General features: G+C 55.4%; 6 protein-coding genes across 6 annotated transcripts; 3 read left to right on the plus strand and 3 right to left on the minus strand.

Annotated features, from left to right (window-relative positions):
- Positions 1-1,745: 1,745 nt before the first annotated feature.
- On the plus strand, positions 1,746-3,229 carry BKCO1_380001 (actin family protein; the record flags this gene model as incomplete). Its single annotated transcript, XM_020275199.1, has 2 exons — positions 1,746-2,057; positions 2,114-3,229. 2 exons carry the CDS (start codon positions 1,746-1,748, stop codon positions 3,227-3,229), a joined length of 1,428 nt encoding a protein of 475 aa, XP_020128703.1.
- Positions 3,230-5,883: 2,654 nt separating this feature from the next.
- BKCO1_380002 (tetratricopeptide repeat protein 15) lies at positions 5,884-7,429 on the minus strand (the record flags this gene model as incomplete). The annotated part of the gene is made up of 3 exons (XM_020275227.1): positions 5,884-7,207; positions 7,261-7,312; positions 7,366-7,429. 3 exons carry the CDS (start codon positions 7,427-7,429, stop codon positions 5,884-5,886), a joined length of 1,440 nt encoding a protein of 479 aa, XP_020128702.1.
- Positions 7,430-7,789: 360 nt separating this feature from the next.
- Positions 7,790-9,994, plus strand: BKCO1_380003 (acetolactate synthase; the record flags this gene model as incomplete). The annotated part of the gene is made up of 3 exons (XM_020275238.1): positions 7,790-8,135; positions 8,202-9,884; positions 9,945-9,994. 3 exons carry the CDS (start codon positions 7,790-7,792, stop codon positions 9,992-9,994), a joined length of 2,079 nt encoding a protein of 692 aa, XP_020128701.1.
- A 1,653-nt stretch (positions 9,995-11,647) lies between these two features.
- Positions 11,648-12,559, plus strand: BKCO1_380004 (folic acid synthesis protein; the record flags this gene model as incomplete). Its single annotated transcript, XM_020275249.1, has 1 exon — positions 11,648-12,559. The coding sequence occupies one exon, from the start codon at positions 11,648-11,650 to the stop codon at positions 12,557-12,559; it is 912 nt and encodes a 303-aa protein (XP_020128700.1).
- Positions 12,560-12,840: 281 nt separating this feature from the next.
- Positions 12,841-14,088, minus strand: BKCO1_380005 (aspartate-semialdehyde dehydrogenase; the record flags this gene model as incomplete). The annotated part of the gene is made up of 3 exons (XM_020275260.1): positions 12,841-13,640; positions 13,716-13,973; positions 14,034-14,088. 3 exons carry the CDS (start codon positions 14,086-14,088, stop codon positions 12,841-12,843), a joined length of 1,113 nt encoding a protein of 370 aa, XP_020128699.1.
- Positions 14,089-15,101: 1,013 nt separating this feature from the next.
- On the minus strand, positions 15,102-17,111 carry BKCO1_380006 (uncharacterized protein; the record flags this gene model as incomplete). The annotated part of the gene is made up of 2 exons (XM_020275271.1): positions 15,102-16,711; positions 16,958-17,111. The coding sequence occupies 2 exons, from the start codon at positions 17,109-17,111 to the stop codon at positions 15,102-15,104; spliced, it is 1,764 nt and encodes a 587-aa protein (XP_020128698.1).
- Positions 17,112-18,541: the final 1,430 nt, after the last annotated feature.

The following is an 18,541-nucleotide window of genomic DNA, read 5'->3' on the forward strand; positions in this document are numbered from 1 at the left end:
ATAGCTAAGATATTTATCTCGTATTATACTTTTAAAATTAATATTATCGTAGTATATTATAGTATATAGATTCGCTACGTAGCGCTTAATCTACTTTTATATATACGAATATTAGTAAGATTCTTACTTAGTAGTTACTTAGTAGTTAGAGTCTCCGGTAAATACGGGTAAAACTAGGGAAACTACTACTTAGTAGTTACTTAGTAGTTAGATATCTCTAATAAACGCGGCTAAAACTAGAGGAACTATAACTTAGTAGTTACTTAGTAATTAGAGTCTCTAATAACCGTAGATAACCCGGGGGAAGAACGACTTAGTAGTTACTTAGTAGTTAATATCTCCGAAACGTATATATAATATATACTAAGTACTAAGAGAAGATCTCTTAGTAGTTACTTAGTAGTTTAATTCTCTAGTAACGTAGATAAGAAAGTCGAGATATATACGTATCTTTATCTCTTCTACGATAGTCTCTATTAACCTCTTCGCCGATATATATCTATAGTATATATTTAAACCGCTAAGAGTCTATAATATCCTTCGCTTCGTTCTAAAGCTTATTAAATACGTATCTAACGTAGACTATAAGAAGTTCGAATTAATCCGCTAGCGCGAATAATAGACTATACTAGTAATAGTATATATATATCTCGTAATCGCTACTATCTAAGGTTTACTATTATAGCTAGATTAATAGGAGCGTTAATTAGATATAACCCTTAAGAGTATACTATACTACGTAGAAGTAATATTCTATAGATTCTTAATAGTACGTTCGATATTAAGATTCTTAAGATCTTTACTATAATTAAAACGACCGTAGTAGCGGTTAGAGGGAATATATAAATTACTATAACGAATAAGAATATTAAGCTCTTTACGATAGTCGCTAATAGTTAATAATACGAGTACTTAAACGACTAGATCTCTAAAGATATTATATACTTTCTTCTATCGCCGGGCTAGTATTATATTTATATAAGAAGATAGGTCGATATCTTTACTAGCCTATATAATAGCGAGATATCTAAAGCTTATACTAACCTCTCGTATTATAGTAAATACCTTTTAAAGCCTCTATCGTATACTATATTATATATATCGATCTCTCGTACGCCGACTACTAAGCGGGATATTATTAACGTATATAGAATCGTTTATATCGTCTTTCGAGTTCTTAGAATCGCTAGAGCCTAGGCTAGGGCTAGAAAGAGTATTATCGTCGTCGTTAGAGTTATCGTTAATAGCGGAAGACCTATTAGAGAATATATATTAGTAGAAGGGCGAGCTTAGAGAAGGACTATTTAAGAAGCTTAATAGCTTCGCTAGTATCTACTCGATAGAATCTATACCTACTTATAGCTATAGGGAATTAATTAGACTATCGATTATATATACTATTAGGGTCTTATAATAGTATTAGTAGTAAGAAGTATACTACTAAAGACGAGGGTATCGTTTCTTAGTAGAGATATAATAGATATACGTAAAGTTAGACCTATATATACTTAGATCCTCCTACGGAGGAGGATAACGATGCGATCTAATTAGCTAATATACGATGCGCTAATCTGCTATATTATGCTAAACCCAATTCAGGCGCTTGGCATCCTCCCGCAAGAGGGTCTGATTTATGAGATAACGTCACCCGAGATTCGAGCGATCGACGTCACCAGCGACGCGCCGCGACGCGAAAACTGACATCTCCGCCGCTGCCCACCACTCACCCCGCTTCGATCCCCGCCATGCCCCGAGCTGCAAAGCAGGCCAAGCCGTCGCTCCCCTCCAACACCCTGATCGTCGACAATGGCGCCTACAACATCAAGGCTGGCTTCGCCCCGCCAGACAGCTCCACCGAGCCCACCTGCCGCATCAGCCCAAACTGCATAGCTCGCGCAAGGGACAGACGCATTTGGGTCGGCTCGCAGCTGGACCAATGCAAGGACTTTGGCGAGATGGCCTTCCGCAGGCCCGTCGAGAAGGGCTTCGTCGTGAACTGGGAGGGCGAAAAGGCCATCTGGGACCATGAGTTTCTGGGGAACGACGCCCCGCTAAAGGTACACACAATCCCTCGTTTTCCTCCCATTGCTGCTGACCATGCTCGCACAAACAGTGCGACCCGCACGACACTGCCCTCGTCCTGACCGAGGCCCCCAACTCCCCGCAAGCTCTGCAGACCAACTGCGACCAGATGGTCTTCGAAGAGTTCGAATTCGCCTCCTACTACCGCTGCCTCGCCCCCGTGCTAAACGCCTACAACGACATCCCAGCCCTCTTCGGCGACCCGGCCACCACCACTTCCCCCGTCGAGTCTCTCCTCCTCATCGACACGGGCTACTCGCACACGACCATCACCCCGCTGCACCACGGCCGGCCCTTCCACTCAGCCATCCGCCGCCTGACAGTCGGCGGCAAGTTCCTAACGAACCACCTGAAAGAGCTCATCTCGCTGCGCGCCTACAACTTCATGGACGAGACGCACCTGGTCAACGAAATCAAAGAAGACGTGTGCTACATCTCGGCCGACTTCGCCCGGGACCTCGAGCGGACATGGAAGGGGGGCGCCCTCTCGTCCACGACCACCCACAAGAACAAGACCTCCGCAGCCACAGACCCCTCCATCGTCGTCGACTACGTCCTTCCCGACTACTCCGAGCGCACCCGCGGCTTCGCGCGCCCCCACGACCCCTCGGCCACCGCCAAAGCGAAGCGTCTAGGCACGCTCGCCCACGCCACAGGCGGCGGCGGCGGCAGCGGCGGCGGCACTCCCACCACCACCACAGCCGCAACACCGGACATGGCCGCCAGCAAAACCCCCGAAGACCTCCTGCCCCTCGGCAACGAACGCTTCGCCGTCCCGGAACTCCTCTTCCACCCGAGCGACATCGGGCTCGCGGAGCCCGGCCTGCCGGCCGCCGTCATGCAGTCCTTGCAGCAGCTGCCGGAGGCCCTGTGGCCGGGACTGCTCGCGAACGTCGTCGTCGTGGGCGGTAACGCGTTGCTGCCGGGCTTCGTGGAGAGGCTGAGGAAAGAGCTGAGGGCGGTGGTGCCGGGCGAGTACGTGGTGAGGGTGGCGAGGCCGGAGGATCCGGTGGGGGCGACGTGGAGGGGGGGTGTGAGGATGGTGGGGGAGAGGGGGGAGGGGCTCAGGGGCGTGGCGGTGATGAGGGAGGAGTACATGGAGAATGGGGCGGGGTGGGCTGCGAGGAGGTTCGCGGGCTTGGTGTGAGGGGTCAAGGGGAAGAGATGGGGGGAGGTGAGGGGAGAGGGGAAGGAGAGAGCAGGCGAAAACAGATACCCTTACTGCATTGGCAATTTTTCTTCACCATACCTACCTACCTTTTGCATCTTGTTGCTCGGTTCGATCATCGCGTGTGGCTATCCGCAGCGGTCTACTCCCGATGTCTTACCGTGCTCAGTCCAACGGCCTCTTGAGCTCGTGTCGCTTGCTCGTCATCGGTCATCGCACACATCACATCCCCTTCTGCTTCGAACCTCCACACGTGCACACCGCATGGCCACCCCATGATTGGCCGCGCACCCGTGCTCTTCGGCCCTGGACTGAGGAGGATATAATATAAAACGGTGCCCCCCACACCTCACCTCGTTCCTCCATTCTGCAAAGCAAGCCTTTCAGTCATCTTGCGTTTACTTCAACAGCAATGATGCTCTTGAGTATAGCTTCTGCTATGCTCGGAACTGGCAATTGCGTCAACTGAGCACTACAAACTGCCGCGGCGGCGTCCTGGGGAGGTTGCTCATTGTACTGACGGGGCCTCATTGTTGGAGGAGGAGGAGGTTTTGGTGCGTACGTACATCAACAGTCGCTGATGATGATGATGATGATGATGACGATACGGACACGTAGATGAGTGGTGTGCGTGCGGCATTGTGTGATGACAGTGCTGGCAATTGCTCTTGTGGGGTGTTGGTGTGTTGGAGGTGCGGCTGGGGTGGAGGAGGAGGGGTGGGGTTGAGACAAACAGCTCCATCCATCAAGAGGTCTGTACCTTGCCCGAACACGTTACAGACTACCCCATCGAGAGGACTCGATGCTTACTTGAGCGTTCTCTTGACGCTAATGCGGTAAAGTAGTAGGGAAAGATGTTGATCATCAACTGTCTCAAACGATGACCAGTGGATTCTCATATGTGTTTCATTTCCAGCCAAGGGGACACCCAAAGGAGAGTAGGCGTGTCTGATCGGACATTAGTGCCGGCAGAACCGTTCTCCCTCAGCTCTTGGAGCCAGGGGCGAAGAAGTCCAATACTCCGAATGGTGACCAAAACAATGACATCGGAGTATCCGGGAATTTTATACCGCACCAATCTTGTTGCAGGCAAGGCCGTCACATGCATCTGAGCCGTCTGCAGCCAGCTAAATGGTGGCGCACAGGTACTGCCGCATCGTTGACCAGATGCACGGGTCACCGGGCATCCTGGTTTGGGTAGACCTAAGCCTGTTGATGTGATCATATGTCAATGAATGCTAACAAGACTTTGTATCGAACGAGGTACATCTACTTGAGTTCTAACAGAGCTCTCTTGGTCTACGTGTGGTGAGAAGCCTTGTATTTCTGAAAGCATGCAAATACTACGCCGGAACGACGCATCAGCGTGTCATACTTTGGCTTTTCTGTTGTAATCGATTGAATTTGCGAGACTCGATGAGAAATTGGGGATATCATGATATAAGTTCTCATATGATGAGCCTCGATAGCAGATAGTAATGATAAAGAGCATTCTTTGAGTATTGCTGTAGACCTCACAAGGATAAGAATGATACAGCATCTATTCGTCGCCTTTAGTGAGCAACCGCCTTCAATCTAGCAGCTAGCCCCAGAAACTGTTTAGCACGTTGCTGAGAGATATTTAGAGTGAAAAAGAAAAGACCAGCGAGTCTTGGGCAAAGTGAAACACCAGAGAGATGCGAGATTATACAGTCTTACACGGAGGAGTTCAAGAATGAAGACAGTGTAGGGTTTTCAATACAAATGTCCATCACCAACGGTAGATGCTGCTTAGCAGCACGCATTGATTAATAAGCAGCAGCATCATTATCATGTGTCAAAAAAATGGCATCAAGCAGTCCGCAGGGAGGATATCTCGTCCCTGCCCATAGATTGCTTCAGCTGCCCGCTCTTTTGGGCCTTCCTCTCGAATTTGGTTCGGGTTTGTCATTCCAAAGGTCCACGCTCTGAGAGGAGCAGGGCCGTCAGTGTCCGGCTCCGGCGATGGAGAAGACATTGTCGCTTGTTGCTTGCGGATGTCAAGCCACCTCTCGTTCACCGGCGCGGGCGGTTGGGGTGGCGCCTCTTCCTCACCCGCTGGCGCAACGCTATGCCTGCCGGGTCTGAAGATAGCGCTTAAGCGCCTGCTCCTACGGCGCTCGTTCGCGCCCTCGCGGGGAGTAGCGACTATGTTGGCGTCGCGTTAGTTGCGGTCGATGGCCATACGCCTAGCCACGGCAAGGCGCTCCTTGCTGGTGTCCGTACTTCTGGATGCCGGCTTTAACCGGAAGCTGGTGTGGAGGAGCCGCTGTGGGACGCGGCGGTGGGTGCTCCTGGTGACCCGACACCTTTGCGGAGCTAGATTTGACTCCCGGCTATCGTTGAGACTCTTAGCCAATAGGAAACATTGCGAACGTCAGAAATTTGGAGTTAAGCGAGAGCAAAATGTGGAGACAGCATGGAGAAAACTTGGAGACGCCGAAATCGCAACAGCAACTGTCCAGAGGCCTTGAGGCTCGAGATGGAGACAATTGGAGTAAGTTGTAAGAAACACATTTGATCCGTCAGATGCTTGCCCACCCTCAGGTCCTTAGCTTGTTAATGTTCATAATCGTAGACGTTTGATATCGCTCTCTTCAGGACATTGGGCTGCTCTACAGCTTGAAGTCTCCAGCTTGTCTTTCCCAACCCATTGCACTCGGCTCGAGAGCAGACACTTTGTCGACGAGCTCAAGCTTCCGCTCCCGCGACCTTTCAGTGCAAAGCTCGTAGATGGTGCTGAGATTGAACGTCAAGGCATGGAAAGCGTAAGACGAGTTCTCCCCATGGTCTATGAGATCCTCCAACAGTGCACGCGCATCAGCTATCCGGCCAACATAGAGTAGACATACTGCGCGATTTTGCGTGACCATGGGATCATCAGGACTTTCGGCGGCCAGCATGTCCCATATAGTCAGGGCGGTGGGATAGTCCGCTTCGGCCATGGCGACCAGAGCATTGAGGGGGTCAGCAGGAGGCGGAGCATCGCCAGCAGAGGGGGTATGAGGAGCAGGCGAGGGCGACGCGGCGACGCAGCGTTTTGCAGCATCAATGTCGCCGACTTTGATCCACGTCAATGCTTCCATGGACTTCAAACGCGCTGATTCCGGGCTCAATGATGCCGAGTCTGCCTTCTCTTCTGCCGCAATTGCTTCGTCTGTCCCCGAATCTGCGCGAACAAGCCCTGCCAGATGTCTTGCCGCACCCTCACATTCTCCCATCTCGATCAGCGCATTGGCGACTCTGATGGCGAGCTCCCTCAGTCTGCCTTTCCATATCTGTTTGGAATTAGGGTCGTGGGACTTGATCGCCTCTATCCTTGCTTCCCGAGCCAGCTCGTAGTAGCCCATGACACCGCGTCGCCAGTCGCCGTATCCCAAGCCCATAAGTCGCACAGAGAGCACGCGCAGCTCCCACGGCACGATGTGGGAGCCGGTCAGAGGGTTCCGGTAGAAGGCGCTGGCCAAATCACCAAGTAGCTTTGCTTCGGCAGCGGCTAGAGCATGCTGGTTCAGGAGTGTCAAGCAGGCCAGTCGCACGTAGAAGAGCGAGAAAATGCGCGCATGATCAGCGGGCGTGGTGTTCGTGACCAAAGCCTTGGCAGCCGCGATGGCAGCGGAGCGGTAGTGTCCCCCATCAAGAAGGTCGCGAAGTGAAGCAGAAGGCGGAGGCTGATGGGAGGCGGAGAGGAAAGGATGCGGCGTGGTGTGCGGAGGGAGGGGATGGAAATTGTTGGCGTGCAGCAGGAAGCCAAAGTCCTTGTCGGTGGACTCGAGGACAGAGGCGGGGGTGGAGGGGGCGGGCGACAGCTGAGACTGGCGGGTGGGAGTGATGGGTTGCTGGAGATGCTGCTGCTGTTGGAAGTGCGGATGCGAGAAGGGATTCGGCGACAAGGGCGCAGGGCCGGCTTGGTTGGCGGCGGCCGGCGAGGCTAGAGGACTGATGGGGCATCAGCAGAGACGGTGCAGGTTCTGGGGTATGGTATGACGCACTCGTCGAAGTCGGCGTCCAGCGGGCCTTTGGTGGAGCGGCGGGTGATGGCTACTGCGGCGGCAGTCAGCTACGGCAGGCGGGCATCGTGGGGCACAGAGACGCACTGCGACGACGCTCGTCGCTGGAGGCCATGCGGCCGTGGCCTTTGACCCGGGGGGGAGGCTGCATGGCGGCGATGCGGTGATGCGGTGCGAAGTGGAGGTCTGGCCGGGGTTGGGGTTGAGCTGCAGGAGCGGCGGGCTGGCATGGACTTAGGCGTTAAGCGGCGCCAAGGCTGGGGATGGCACTCGGGCGTGATGCTGGTTCCAAAAGCCCCAATTGGTCCGATTTCGGAGCGATGGCCCCCTCCTCGGCAAGGTGGAAATGATCGACCAAACCCTCACACTATTCTTGACTCACCACCACGCATTCCTTTCGCCCACAAGATACCCGCCGTGCTCCCCGCGTGCTCCCAGCCTGCGACCTGGCCATTGGCACCTCTCCCCTCCTCCTTCGCGACCGACGCCTCACGGCTCGCCCCTCGTCACCATGCTCAAGGCACGCCAATCGCCCAGCGCTCTCAAGAGCGTGAACTTCGCCACCCGCCGTTTTTCTTCGACGCCCTCGCCCGCCGCCGTCTCGCCCTACCGCAATGTCGCCGCCGTCCAGCAGAATGCCCAGAAGCCCGTCGTCAAGAATGCCATCAAGCGCACCCAGAGCACCGCCGCCGCCCAGCAGACCGAGCGACCTGTTCCCGCGTCCGCCTTCAATCGCGAGGTCGCGCCACCACAGGTTGCCTCGCGCTACCACTCGCAGATGGACCACTCGTTCGTCGGCATGAAGGGCGGCGAGATCTTTCACGAGATGATGTTGCGACAGGGCGTGAAGCACATTTGTATGTTGTCATCTGCCGTCGCGTTATTTTTTCGTCGGCCAGCAGTGCACTAACCAGATGACTCAGTTGGATACCCAGGAGGCGCCATTCTCCCCGTTTTCGATGCCATCTACAACTCAAAGCACTTCGACTTCGTTCTCCCCAGACATGAGCAGGGCGCAGGCCACATGGCCGAGGGTTACGCCCGGGCTTCGGGCAAGCCCGGCGTTGTTCTCGTCACCTCTGGCCCTGGCGCCACCAACGTCGTCACCCCTATGCAGGATGCCTTGATGGATGGCACGCCCATGGTTGTTTTCTGTGGTCAGGTGGTAACGTCTGCCATTGGTTCGGATGCATTCCAGGAGGCCGACATGCTTGGCATCTCCAGGGCCTGCACCAAGTGGAATGTCATGGTCAAGAACATCGCCGAGCTGCCCCGCCGTATCAACGAGGCCTTCGAGATTGCTACTAGCGGACGTCCTGGTCCCGTCCTCGTCGACTTACCCAAGGATATCACCGGTGGCACTTTGAACAAGCCCATCCCGGTCGACAGTGCCCTCCCGACTCACCCCAGCGCTGCCAGCTTGGCCGCGCGCGAATTGAGCAGGGCTCAGCTCGAGGGTGCCATCAGGCGCTCGGCCAACCTCATCAACATCGCCAAGAAGCCCGTCATTTACGCCGGTCAGGGTATCGTTTCGGCTCCCGACGGCCCCAAGCTCTTAAAGGAACTTGCCGACAAGGCCAACATTCCGGTTACCACGACTCTTCAGGGTCTTGGTGGCTTCGATGAATTCGACCCGAAGTCTCTCCACATGCTGGGCATGCACGGCTCTGCGTATGCCAACATGGCCATGCAGGAAGCAGACCTGATCATTGCTCTCGGTGCTCGTTTTGATGATCGTATCACCGGCCACGTCGCTCGCTTTGCTCCTGCCGCCCACGCCGCTGCCGCTGAGGGACGTGGCGGCATCGTTCACTTCGAGATCATGCCCAAGAACATCAACAAGGTCGTCCAGGCCACCGAGGCCGTCGAGGGTGATGTCGCTACGAATCTGTCAGCGCTTATCCCGTACGTTAACGCTGTTCCTGAGCGCCCCGAGTGGTTTGAGCAGATTAACGACTGGAAGAAGCGCTTCCCCTGGGCTTACGAAAAGGAGGGTGCGAACGGCATGATCAAGCCCCAGGTTGTCGTTGACAAGCTCAGCAAGCTCACCGAGAACATTCGTGACAAGACTGTCATCACCACCGGTGTGGGCCAGCATCAGATGTGGGCTGCTCAGCACTTCCGCTGGACCCACCCGCGTACCATGATCACCTCTGGAGGTGCTGGTACCATGGGTTTCGGTCTCCCGGCCGCTATTGGCGCAAAGGTTGCCCGTCCTGAGGCTCTCGTCATCGACATCGACGGCGATGCGTCGTTCAGCATGACTCTTACCGAGCTCAGCACCGCCGCTGAGTTCAACATTGGCGTCAAGGTCATTATCCTGAACAACGAGGAGCAGGGCATGGTCACTCAGTGGCAGTCTCTCTTCTTCAAGGACCGTTTCTCGCACACCCACCAGAAGAACGCCGACTTCGTCAAGCTCAGTGAAGCCATGGGTCTTCAAGCCGACCGCGTTGCGAAGCCCGAAGAGCTCGAGGATAAGCTCAAGTGGCTCCTGAACACCGAGGGCCCGGCTCTCCTCGAGGTTGTCGTCGACCAGAAGGTGCCCGTCCTTCCCATGGTGCCGGCTGGCAGCGCTCTCCACGAGTTCTTGGTGTACGACGAGGGTAAGTTCAGCTCCACACATTCAAAATGAGCGATGAAAGAAAGCTAACGCACGAGAACAGCCAAGGAGAAGACCCGCCGCGAGCAAACCCGCCAGCGCTCTGGCAGGTAAATGCTCTGCGTCATGTCTGCGGAAGAGGAAAGCCAGGTCCAAAAAATTATTCTTTGACTTCTATCTGTCTCCACGGTCGCCAAGACACGAATGAAAGGGAGGTGGCGTCGTGGCCGCGGAGGTGCACGAGGTCGCGGATGACGCCACGGCGGTTGGGGTAGTAGGGAGACGGCGGCATGTTGGCGGCGGCGGCATTTGTGGGGGAAAGGGGCGGCGCCACGATGAAGGCGGAGCGGCGGGTGCTGGCGCTGTTGTTGTGGTGGTGCTCGGAGTCGGGGTGGTGCCCATCCGTGGGCGACGCGGGTTTGGGATGGATGCGGCTGTATAAAAGTACAACGTTAGCGTATTAAGATTCTTTTTTTTTTTTTGGAAAAAGGTAGTGGCGATGATGGTGGGTGCGGGCGTGGGCCCTTGTAGATCATTAGGTCAGGGCTAGGCGTAATAGGAAATTTACTGTACCGGACACGTCTCGACGCTCGTTCACGTTGAGCAGCCAAGGGCCAATGCATTCGGGGTGGAACTCGTGGTTGCAAAGTATCAGGTGGACGTCCTGGCAAGGCTCAAACTCCTCGGCGCAAATTGTGCAACGCGTATACGCATCGCCCTCGGAGGCCAAGTTTTCCGCGCTAGCTACTGAGGGAAGATGTTTTGGGAATGGTTGTCATGAGAGCTATAGAACGCAATATAATGAGCACTGTAAAGATCGGGCTTGGAATAATAATGATGCCCGGGGAACGGTCACTGCGTATACTGCGGCTGGAACTAGGCCTAGAGAACCAGTCCCCGATTTGGGGTGGAGACTGGGGTGTGGACTGAGACTGGGTGATTTCCAGGCAAACAGTTGGTTAAACACGTCTTCCGAAAGCACGGGCCTTGGGCTCTCACGCGACTGGGTTTGCTCACCTGGGCAACATACTTGGAGAGAGCACGTACACAGTAAGGCGCAAAGCGAGGACATGGCGATTTCGAGGCTCGATTCTGTAGGGCTGCCGGGGAACACTCTATCCAGGCAAAACCCAATCGTGAACATGAGGAAAATTGAGTCACTCAAAAATCGAGGGAACCAAGGGCATCTTGACTTCAAGGTAATAAGGCGGGCGGGGAACACCTCCAACCGTCACAGGAAGTCCCGCCAAAAAAAACTCAAGACCTTGCCGCATCCGGAGCCAGTGGATGTGTCAGATGCTAGCGCGTCTATCTCGCATACAGCCTTTGGATACGTCGAAGTGTCGGGCTCGCTGGCGCATGGTGTTGACAGGAATCAAGTAGAGCGGTGGTTCATGTTGCTGGATGACAAGGAGAAAGTGTGCTCCAGCGCGTGAAGACAATGTAGTAGGAGGGTATGAAAAATTCTGATCACGTGATGACGCGCTCGCGCGGCGACTAGCCCGGGTTCCACTGCAAGGTACAAAACCCCGCCGTCCGTCATCAGCCTTCCAGCTCCACCACGCCTTCCTCCGTCCAACCAATTCCCATTCCCAACCAATTCCCCACCAGTCCAACACGAAAAAACAAACGAACAAACAAACAAACAACCAACCACAAAACGCAAAACGCAAAACGCAAAACGCAAAACGCCAAAAAAAAAAAACCCCCCCCCAAAAAAAACCCCCCCACTCGCCCCCCTCAAACCCCCCCACGCAAAAACAAACAATGGCCCTCCTCCCCGGCCGCATCCCCCGCGCCACCGACGCGGACCGGCCCTCGCACACGCACGCGCACGCGCAGCACTTCTTCCACGAAGCGGCGGCGCTCTGGCCGGCGACGGCCGACGCCGTCTCGCTGCGCGGCCTGCGCCTGGTCGCGCGCGCGGGGCACGACGTCTGGGGCCGCACAGACCGCGCGCAGCCGGTGGCGCTGTCGCTGCGCGTCGCGGCGCGGGCGCGCTTCGCGGGCGCGGCGGCGGGCGACGCGCTGGACGCGAGCACCGTGCACTACGGGGTGCTGAGCAAGAACGTGTTGGGGGCGCTGGCGGGCGGTGCGGGCGATGCGGGCGGTGCCGGGTCCGGGTCCGGGTCCGGGTGGCTGAGCGGGGTGGAGGTGGCGAGTCGGGTGAGCGAGGCGGTGGTGAGGACGGCGGCGGGGGGCGCGGTCGAGGCGTTGAGGCTGGATGTCGGGTTTCCGAAGGCGAGCACGCTGGGGACGGGCGCGGGCGTGGAGTGGATGGTGTTTTATGGGGGGGATGGGGGCCAGGTGGTGGGGTTTGCGCGGCAGTTGTATGTGAGGGGGATGGCGATTCCGACGCTGATTGGGGTGAATGCGAATGAGCGGATGAAGAAGCAGATGTGCTTGGTGAGCGTGTGGATCGACAAGGTGTCGGAGGGGGCGGTTGATGGGTATGATGTGGTGGAGGATATTGTGTTGAAGGCCGTTGAGAATACGGATTTCGAGACACTTGAGGCACTCGCCGAGAGGGTGGCCCATGTCTTGTTCAAGTCCTTCATCGCGGGCGAATCATCTGGCTCGAACCTGAGGATTCGCATCGAAAAGCCGACAGCAGTGCCGCTTGCCGACTTCCCGGCCATTGAAATCTACCGGACTCAAGATCAGGTGCTATACGCTTAGTGGAGAAGGTCTCTTAGCGTTGTCGCCATTATTTGGGTGGCCCTTGGCAGATCTTCGTATCCGTATAGACAGTCAGCCCAAATTGAACAGGAAAAGGCTAGCGACAGGTGGTTTCTTCGGTGGTTTTCTGCGATAATGGCAAAGCTTTCTATCTTCTTTCAGGCGTTGTTCGGGACACAAGGAATTCACCAGTATGGGTGGAAAAAAAAACTGATAAGGAAATCTTTTTTGTTCATAACCAAGACGTTTCCTTGGAAATCCAAGCTCTTTCAAACACACATTTAAGCATAACCCTTCAGCACCGCCGCCTCGGCGTTCAGGATGGACGAACCAGCAGCACCGATGACAGTGTTGTGGCTCAGCGCGACGAACTTGATGTCAAAGATGCCACTCTCGTCCTCCCTCACCCTACCAACGCTGACAGCGTAACCGCGGTCGGTCTCTCTGTCCAGCCTAGGCTGCGGCCTATCGGGCTCATCCATGACGACGATGGCGTTCTGGGGCGCCGAGGGGCAGCCCAGCTGCTGAGCCTCAGACACATACTCGCGGAATGCCTGCTTGACCTCCTCAGCGCTGGGCGCGGGGCTGCGGGCGAACTTGAGGGAAACGCAAGCCGTGTGGCCGTCGAGGACGGGAACGCGGTTACACGCGGCCGACACCTTCAGCGGCTGGTCGACGAAGCCGGTAACGTCATCGTTGACAGCGCCCAGGATCTTCTGCGCCTCCGTCTCCAGCTTGTCCTCCTCGCCCGAGATGAAGGGCACGACGTTGTCGATGACGTCCATGCTGCTAACACCCGGGTAGCCCGCGCCCGAGACGGCCTGCATGGTGACCACGCTGACCTGCGCGACGGGGCCGAATTTGGCCTGCAGCGCGGCGAAGGGGATGACGAGGCCGATGACGGCGCAATTGGAGTTGCAGACGAGGAAGCCCTTCTGCAGGCCGTAGTGCTTGCGCTGGTGGTCCAGCACCGAGAGGTGGTTTAGGTTGACGGTGGGCACAACGAGGGGCACGAGCGGGTCGCGGCGGTAGTTCTTTGCGTTGGAGAAGACGGCCAGGTTGGCCTTGAGGAAGGCCATCTCTGTGGAGCAAAAGACGGGGCGTCAGCAAACTGCGTCTTAGAGCCGCTGAGGGAGGCATTGTCATCAGTCCTCACCGACGTCGCCGGCGACATCGCTGTCCAGGCCGGAGAAGACCAGGTCGCATTCAGCGAATTCCTCGGGGGTGCACTTCTTCACGACCAGCTCGCCCAGCTCCTTGGACATGGGCAGCGCCTGCTTCCACTTGACGGCATCCCTGTACTTCTTGCCGGCCGAGCGTTCCGAGGCACCGACGGCGTGCAGAGTGAAGTGCGGGTGGAGGGCGAGGAGGAGAATGAAGCGCTGGCCGACGGAGCCCGTGGCGCCGAGGACACCTGCGGGGCCAATGATGTCAGTGCTGGAGCGGCCAATGGCTCGGAACTGGGGGCGCTTACCGCACTTCTTCTTGGGGAAGTTTCGGTTGAGCGAGGTGAAGTTCTGGGCGTCCATTTTGCAGTTGGTGCGGAGTGTGGGAGCGAGGCTGGCTGGCTTGGATGGTGGTGTGCAAGCTATTGATTAAGAGTCAACGGGCCGCGATCGGCGCGCGCGGCGTTTTTGTGAGGTGATCCTCTGCCGAGAACACGAAAAAATCTCGGCCGCGTCCACCTAAAACACGCGCGTAACACCAGAGAACGCGTTTTTTCCATCGTTGCAAATGGTGTTTTCGATATCCATCCACCCAATCCGGTGATCGCCTTGGTGCTGCAATGTCCCCCTCTCGTCGTTGTGCCAGCGAGAGCTCCGAGTGCAGCGCTGCGACGCGGGCGCGCCAGAGCAGCTTAGGTGGCGATTTCCCTATTTTTTTTTTCAAAGCAAAGAACGGAGGTCGCACTTCATAAGGACACTGGATGGGTACACGACCTCCTACCAACGTTTGGAAGATGCAAGAATAAACTGGCGATTGTCTTCCTCGGGCACTGCGCGTTGTTCGAGGACGGAGTCAATTTCAATGACACTGAGGATACACCCAGGCCTCTTACACTTAAGATCATCCGCGCACTCTCGAACTTGATGCCCATTGACACAACATGCGCAAGACTTGTAGGCGTACCAAGCCCAGTGGCAAAGACTTGGAAAGGAGGATAACTCGCTTCTGCTACCCCATCCAGAAAGTTGGAAGCAAGGCCTTTCGGCGGACCAGTCACCTTCGGCCAGCCATCGCCCAAGCCGAGCCTCCAAAGGCGAGCTCAGCTCCGCCATCGGAGAAGTCAGACGCGAAGAGCGAGCGCGCTCCGCAGTTCCAGCCCCCTCGCTCTGGCACACACCGCCAGCTCACTCACTCATTCCTACACCCGGCTGTTGTGGAGACCCGCTCGTTGGCAACACGCGCGCACCGAGACATCGCGCGTGACACGTTTCATTTGGAACGACAACGAAAGTGAAGGTCTCAATCTCTTCCTCCAGAGCCCGCGCAAGGCGAGTATCTCGACGAAAAGTAAAACCGTGCATGCTTTCGAGCGGAATCAGTTCAGGACAATCATGTTTCTGCCCCTGTTGATATCCATTCCGTTTGAGATCTTGTCGATGTGAATACGGTCCCAAGCTGTTATAAGCAGGGAGGAAATCTGGTCCGTGACATTCGTCTCAGCCAGGCTCTGACGGCAGCTGCGCGCGAGGATGTCAACGCGGATGATGAAGAAATAGCCCAGCAAGATTTGATCAAAGCCGGCTTGGGCAGCTAACATGGGAAAGCCTTCGCTCATGTTCGACTGGTAGATCCCAACACGCAGACTCGGGGCTCTCGTCTCAGTGTATCTGAGGAGACTCCGAATGGTGTAAGGAGTGCACGTAAGCCCGTCGATGCCACGCACAAAGATCAGGGGGTCCGCGTAAGAACGAACGCTCTCAACCCACTCGTACAGCTTTCTATAGCCGGACCACATCGTCAAGATGTTCTCGAACGGTGGTATCTCCTGGTGGCTTTTTCTACCAAACCAGAAGTGCAAGCTAATGTTGGCAGTTGGGATTCCTCCCCACGTGCTCAACCTCAGCGCAAGAATAGCAGCCTTCAAGACCTCACCGGTTCTTTGGCTTTGGGGGGCTGCCCCGCTAGTTCTCGTGAGGATCAATGCGTGCTTTTTATCCGACGTTTCGACCGGAGGCACACTTGGGTCTCTTTGTTTGAGCCTCGATTGGCGCGCAGTCTCTGCCTGAGCGTACTTCTGGCGGATACCGGCTGGTAGTATGTTCCAGACTTCAGCAGCTGTGAACATAGTAGAGCCAGCAATGGATTTTGACTCTGAACCGGTATCATTTGAGGGACCGGAGTGGCGACGGTCCATTGATCTCGCGATCAGGTCCGTGATTGAACTCGAGATGATTTTTTCTTCATCTCTGCCCAGGTTAAAGGCCCTGCCTGAAGGCAATTCGGGCTGAGTGACTAAAGGTGCGGCTTGCACCTCAGTAGGAGCTGTGGGCGTCGGAGTGGCTGGTTCCAGCTCACCAAATAAATCCTGCGCCCACAGGGGAATGGCTGGTTGCAGCGCATCCGTGAGGGCCGCGGGTGTAGATGGCACCTCGCGGCGGGGAGTGGGTGTTGATTGCACCACACTAGGCGTCGGGCTGTTTGGCCTTCTGCCATCAGGTAGCTTCCACGGAGGGAGCATTCCTGGAGGACGAATGGCTGGTTGCAGCACATTCATGGGGAGCGTGGGTGAGGATGGCACCTCGCGGCGGGGAGTGGGTGTTGATTGCACCACACTAGGCGTCGGGCTGTTTGGCCTTCTGCCATCAGGTAGCTTCCACGGAGGGAGCATTCCTGGAGGACGAATGGCTGGTTGCAGCACATTCGTGGGGAGCGTGGGTGGGGATGGCACCTCACGGGAAGAAGTGGGTGTTGGTGGCACCTCACGGGGAGAAGTGGGTGTTGGTGGCACCACACTAGGCGTCGGGCTGGTTGGCCTTCCACCATCAGGTTGCAACCACGGAGGAAGCGTTCCTGGAGGACGAGCCACCACTGGTGGAGGGACCCGTGGGGGAATGTACTCGGAGAAGCTTTGGGTTGCTTCACCGCGCTGGAGTGCCTCCCAATCGAAGCGGTTGGCCCAGGGAGTCGGAGGGGGTCTGTTCTGACCTGCATGGTAATGTTAGCTTTGAATTCTGAGTAAATTCGCGTAGCTCAACACTCAGGCGGCGCAAAGCCCAATCTCGGCGGGAGGTAAGTGTTTCCACAAGTAGCTCTTCAAGCACTGCAAAAGGGAAAATGTTCGGTAAGGTTTGGGATGATTGCGTGTGTGTGTGCATAATCTTAGTCTCAACACGGGAATAGACCATGCACAGGAGGGAAAGGTGCAACGTAGGAGTAGAGATGAAGACCCACTGTGCAGGGATTGCAGCTCTGCTTCTTGCTGCTCTTTTGCCGCCTTTCTCTGGCGGGGATTGAGGCGGGATGTTTTCGCGCCTTCAGGCCGATCCTTCTTCTTGTTGGCGGCCTGGTGAGCCTTGCGGTCTCGCTGATTGCGCTTGACGGCCATGGCGACAGCTTGTAACTAACTGTGAGTTGAGTGTGAGTTCGTCCGGTCACAAAGCTGACTGCACGATCAGATGTAATAAGGTTCAAGTTGTCTCGCGGTCCGCGCGTGCGAGAAAGTTTTCGCCGCTTCCTTCTGGTCAAGTCACTTTGGGAAGGCGAGATGCGCGACTGGGAAGGCGCAAGCAGCGGCCGCCCTCCACAGTCCACCCCGCCTCACCACCTACTCCTCGCAATCCCGATGAACACGACAAGCCGACTGCACGCTCTTTACCTCCTTCTCCGAGTCTGTATATACGCGCATCGCCGAACTTATACCATCCAATGCTGTCTACGTCCTTGTGTGCGGAAGTGGAAGATGGGTGGATGTCCAGTGAGTGACAGCAGTACTTGAAACGAGCAAACAACGGACTAGCCTGACCTGAAATAGCATCCGTAGTCTCGCACTTGTCGTTCGATAGCCGAGTCCAGCTCGATCATCACCAGCTTTCGCATATCAGGTCCCACCCTTACGCTTAACCGAGTCCTGTACGTCCATATTTCCTACCTGCCTTGCCCATGCGCACAAGATGAGATATGATGGTGGTGAGAAGCAGCATCAGAGTTAATCTCTGACGGGGAGTTATGCTTTTTGTACATTCTGTACGCGGTGTTGCCTTGGATCTTCAGGTGCCTCTTACAGAGCTTATACCTTCTGTACATTCGTGTACGTGGTGTGGCCCTTGCTTGTTCAGGGGGTCTTGAGAGGTTATACTTGCTGTACGTATTGTACGTGGTGTTGGCCAGCTGCTTCTGGTGCTTCCGGGAAGTTATGCCTTCTGTACATTTGTGTACGTGGTGTCACCCTGCGCTATCCAGGGGCTTCTGTGCTCGCATTGTTCACTCCGTTTATGCCTCTGATTTGCGGAAGTATTTGATTCGGTCTACTTTCTTTTTTTCCTTTTCTTCTGACTGAACTCTCATTGCAGGCACACGTTTTCCCGTCTCGACACGCTCGCCACTACCGTCTAAGACGTCTTTACTAGGATGTATTGGATGCTTGGATTCTTTGGATACAGGGCCCCCTTCATCAATATTAAGGAGAGAGTGGAACAGCCGAGGCACCTGACTAGACACGGATTTGGATGATTGATCCAACTTGTGTCGCCCAAGGTGTGCTCCCCCAAGGACCACGGGCATTCCAGTCTTTCAAGAACATTCAGATGGCAATATACAGGTCATGGAATGGTAAGAACGCTTCTTGAATGAGCAGACGAGACGGGAGCCACTGCCCGGGTCAGGTTAGCAGAGCAAGCTTCCGAGGAAAACAAGCCGAATAAAGGCCTACAGGGATATTTCCAGAGTGTGTTCAATTTCTACCTGAGAGAAAAGTAATACAAAGCTGTAGACAAACTCTGGGCCCGCTCAATCCAATCCAGGCTTACACTACACGCC

Source organism: Diplodia corticola, assembly GCF_001883845.1.
Source record: "Diplodia corticola strain CBS 112549 chromosome Unknown scaffold38, whole genome shotgun sequence".
Classification (NCBI taxonomy): Eukaryota; Fungi; Ascomycota; class Dothideomycetes; order Botryosphaeriales; family Botryosphaeriaceae; genus Diplodia; species Diplodia corticola.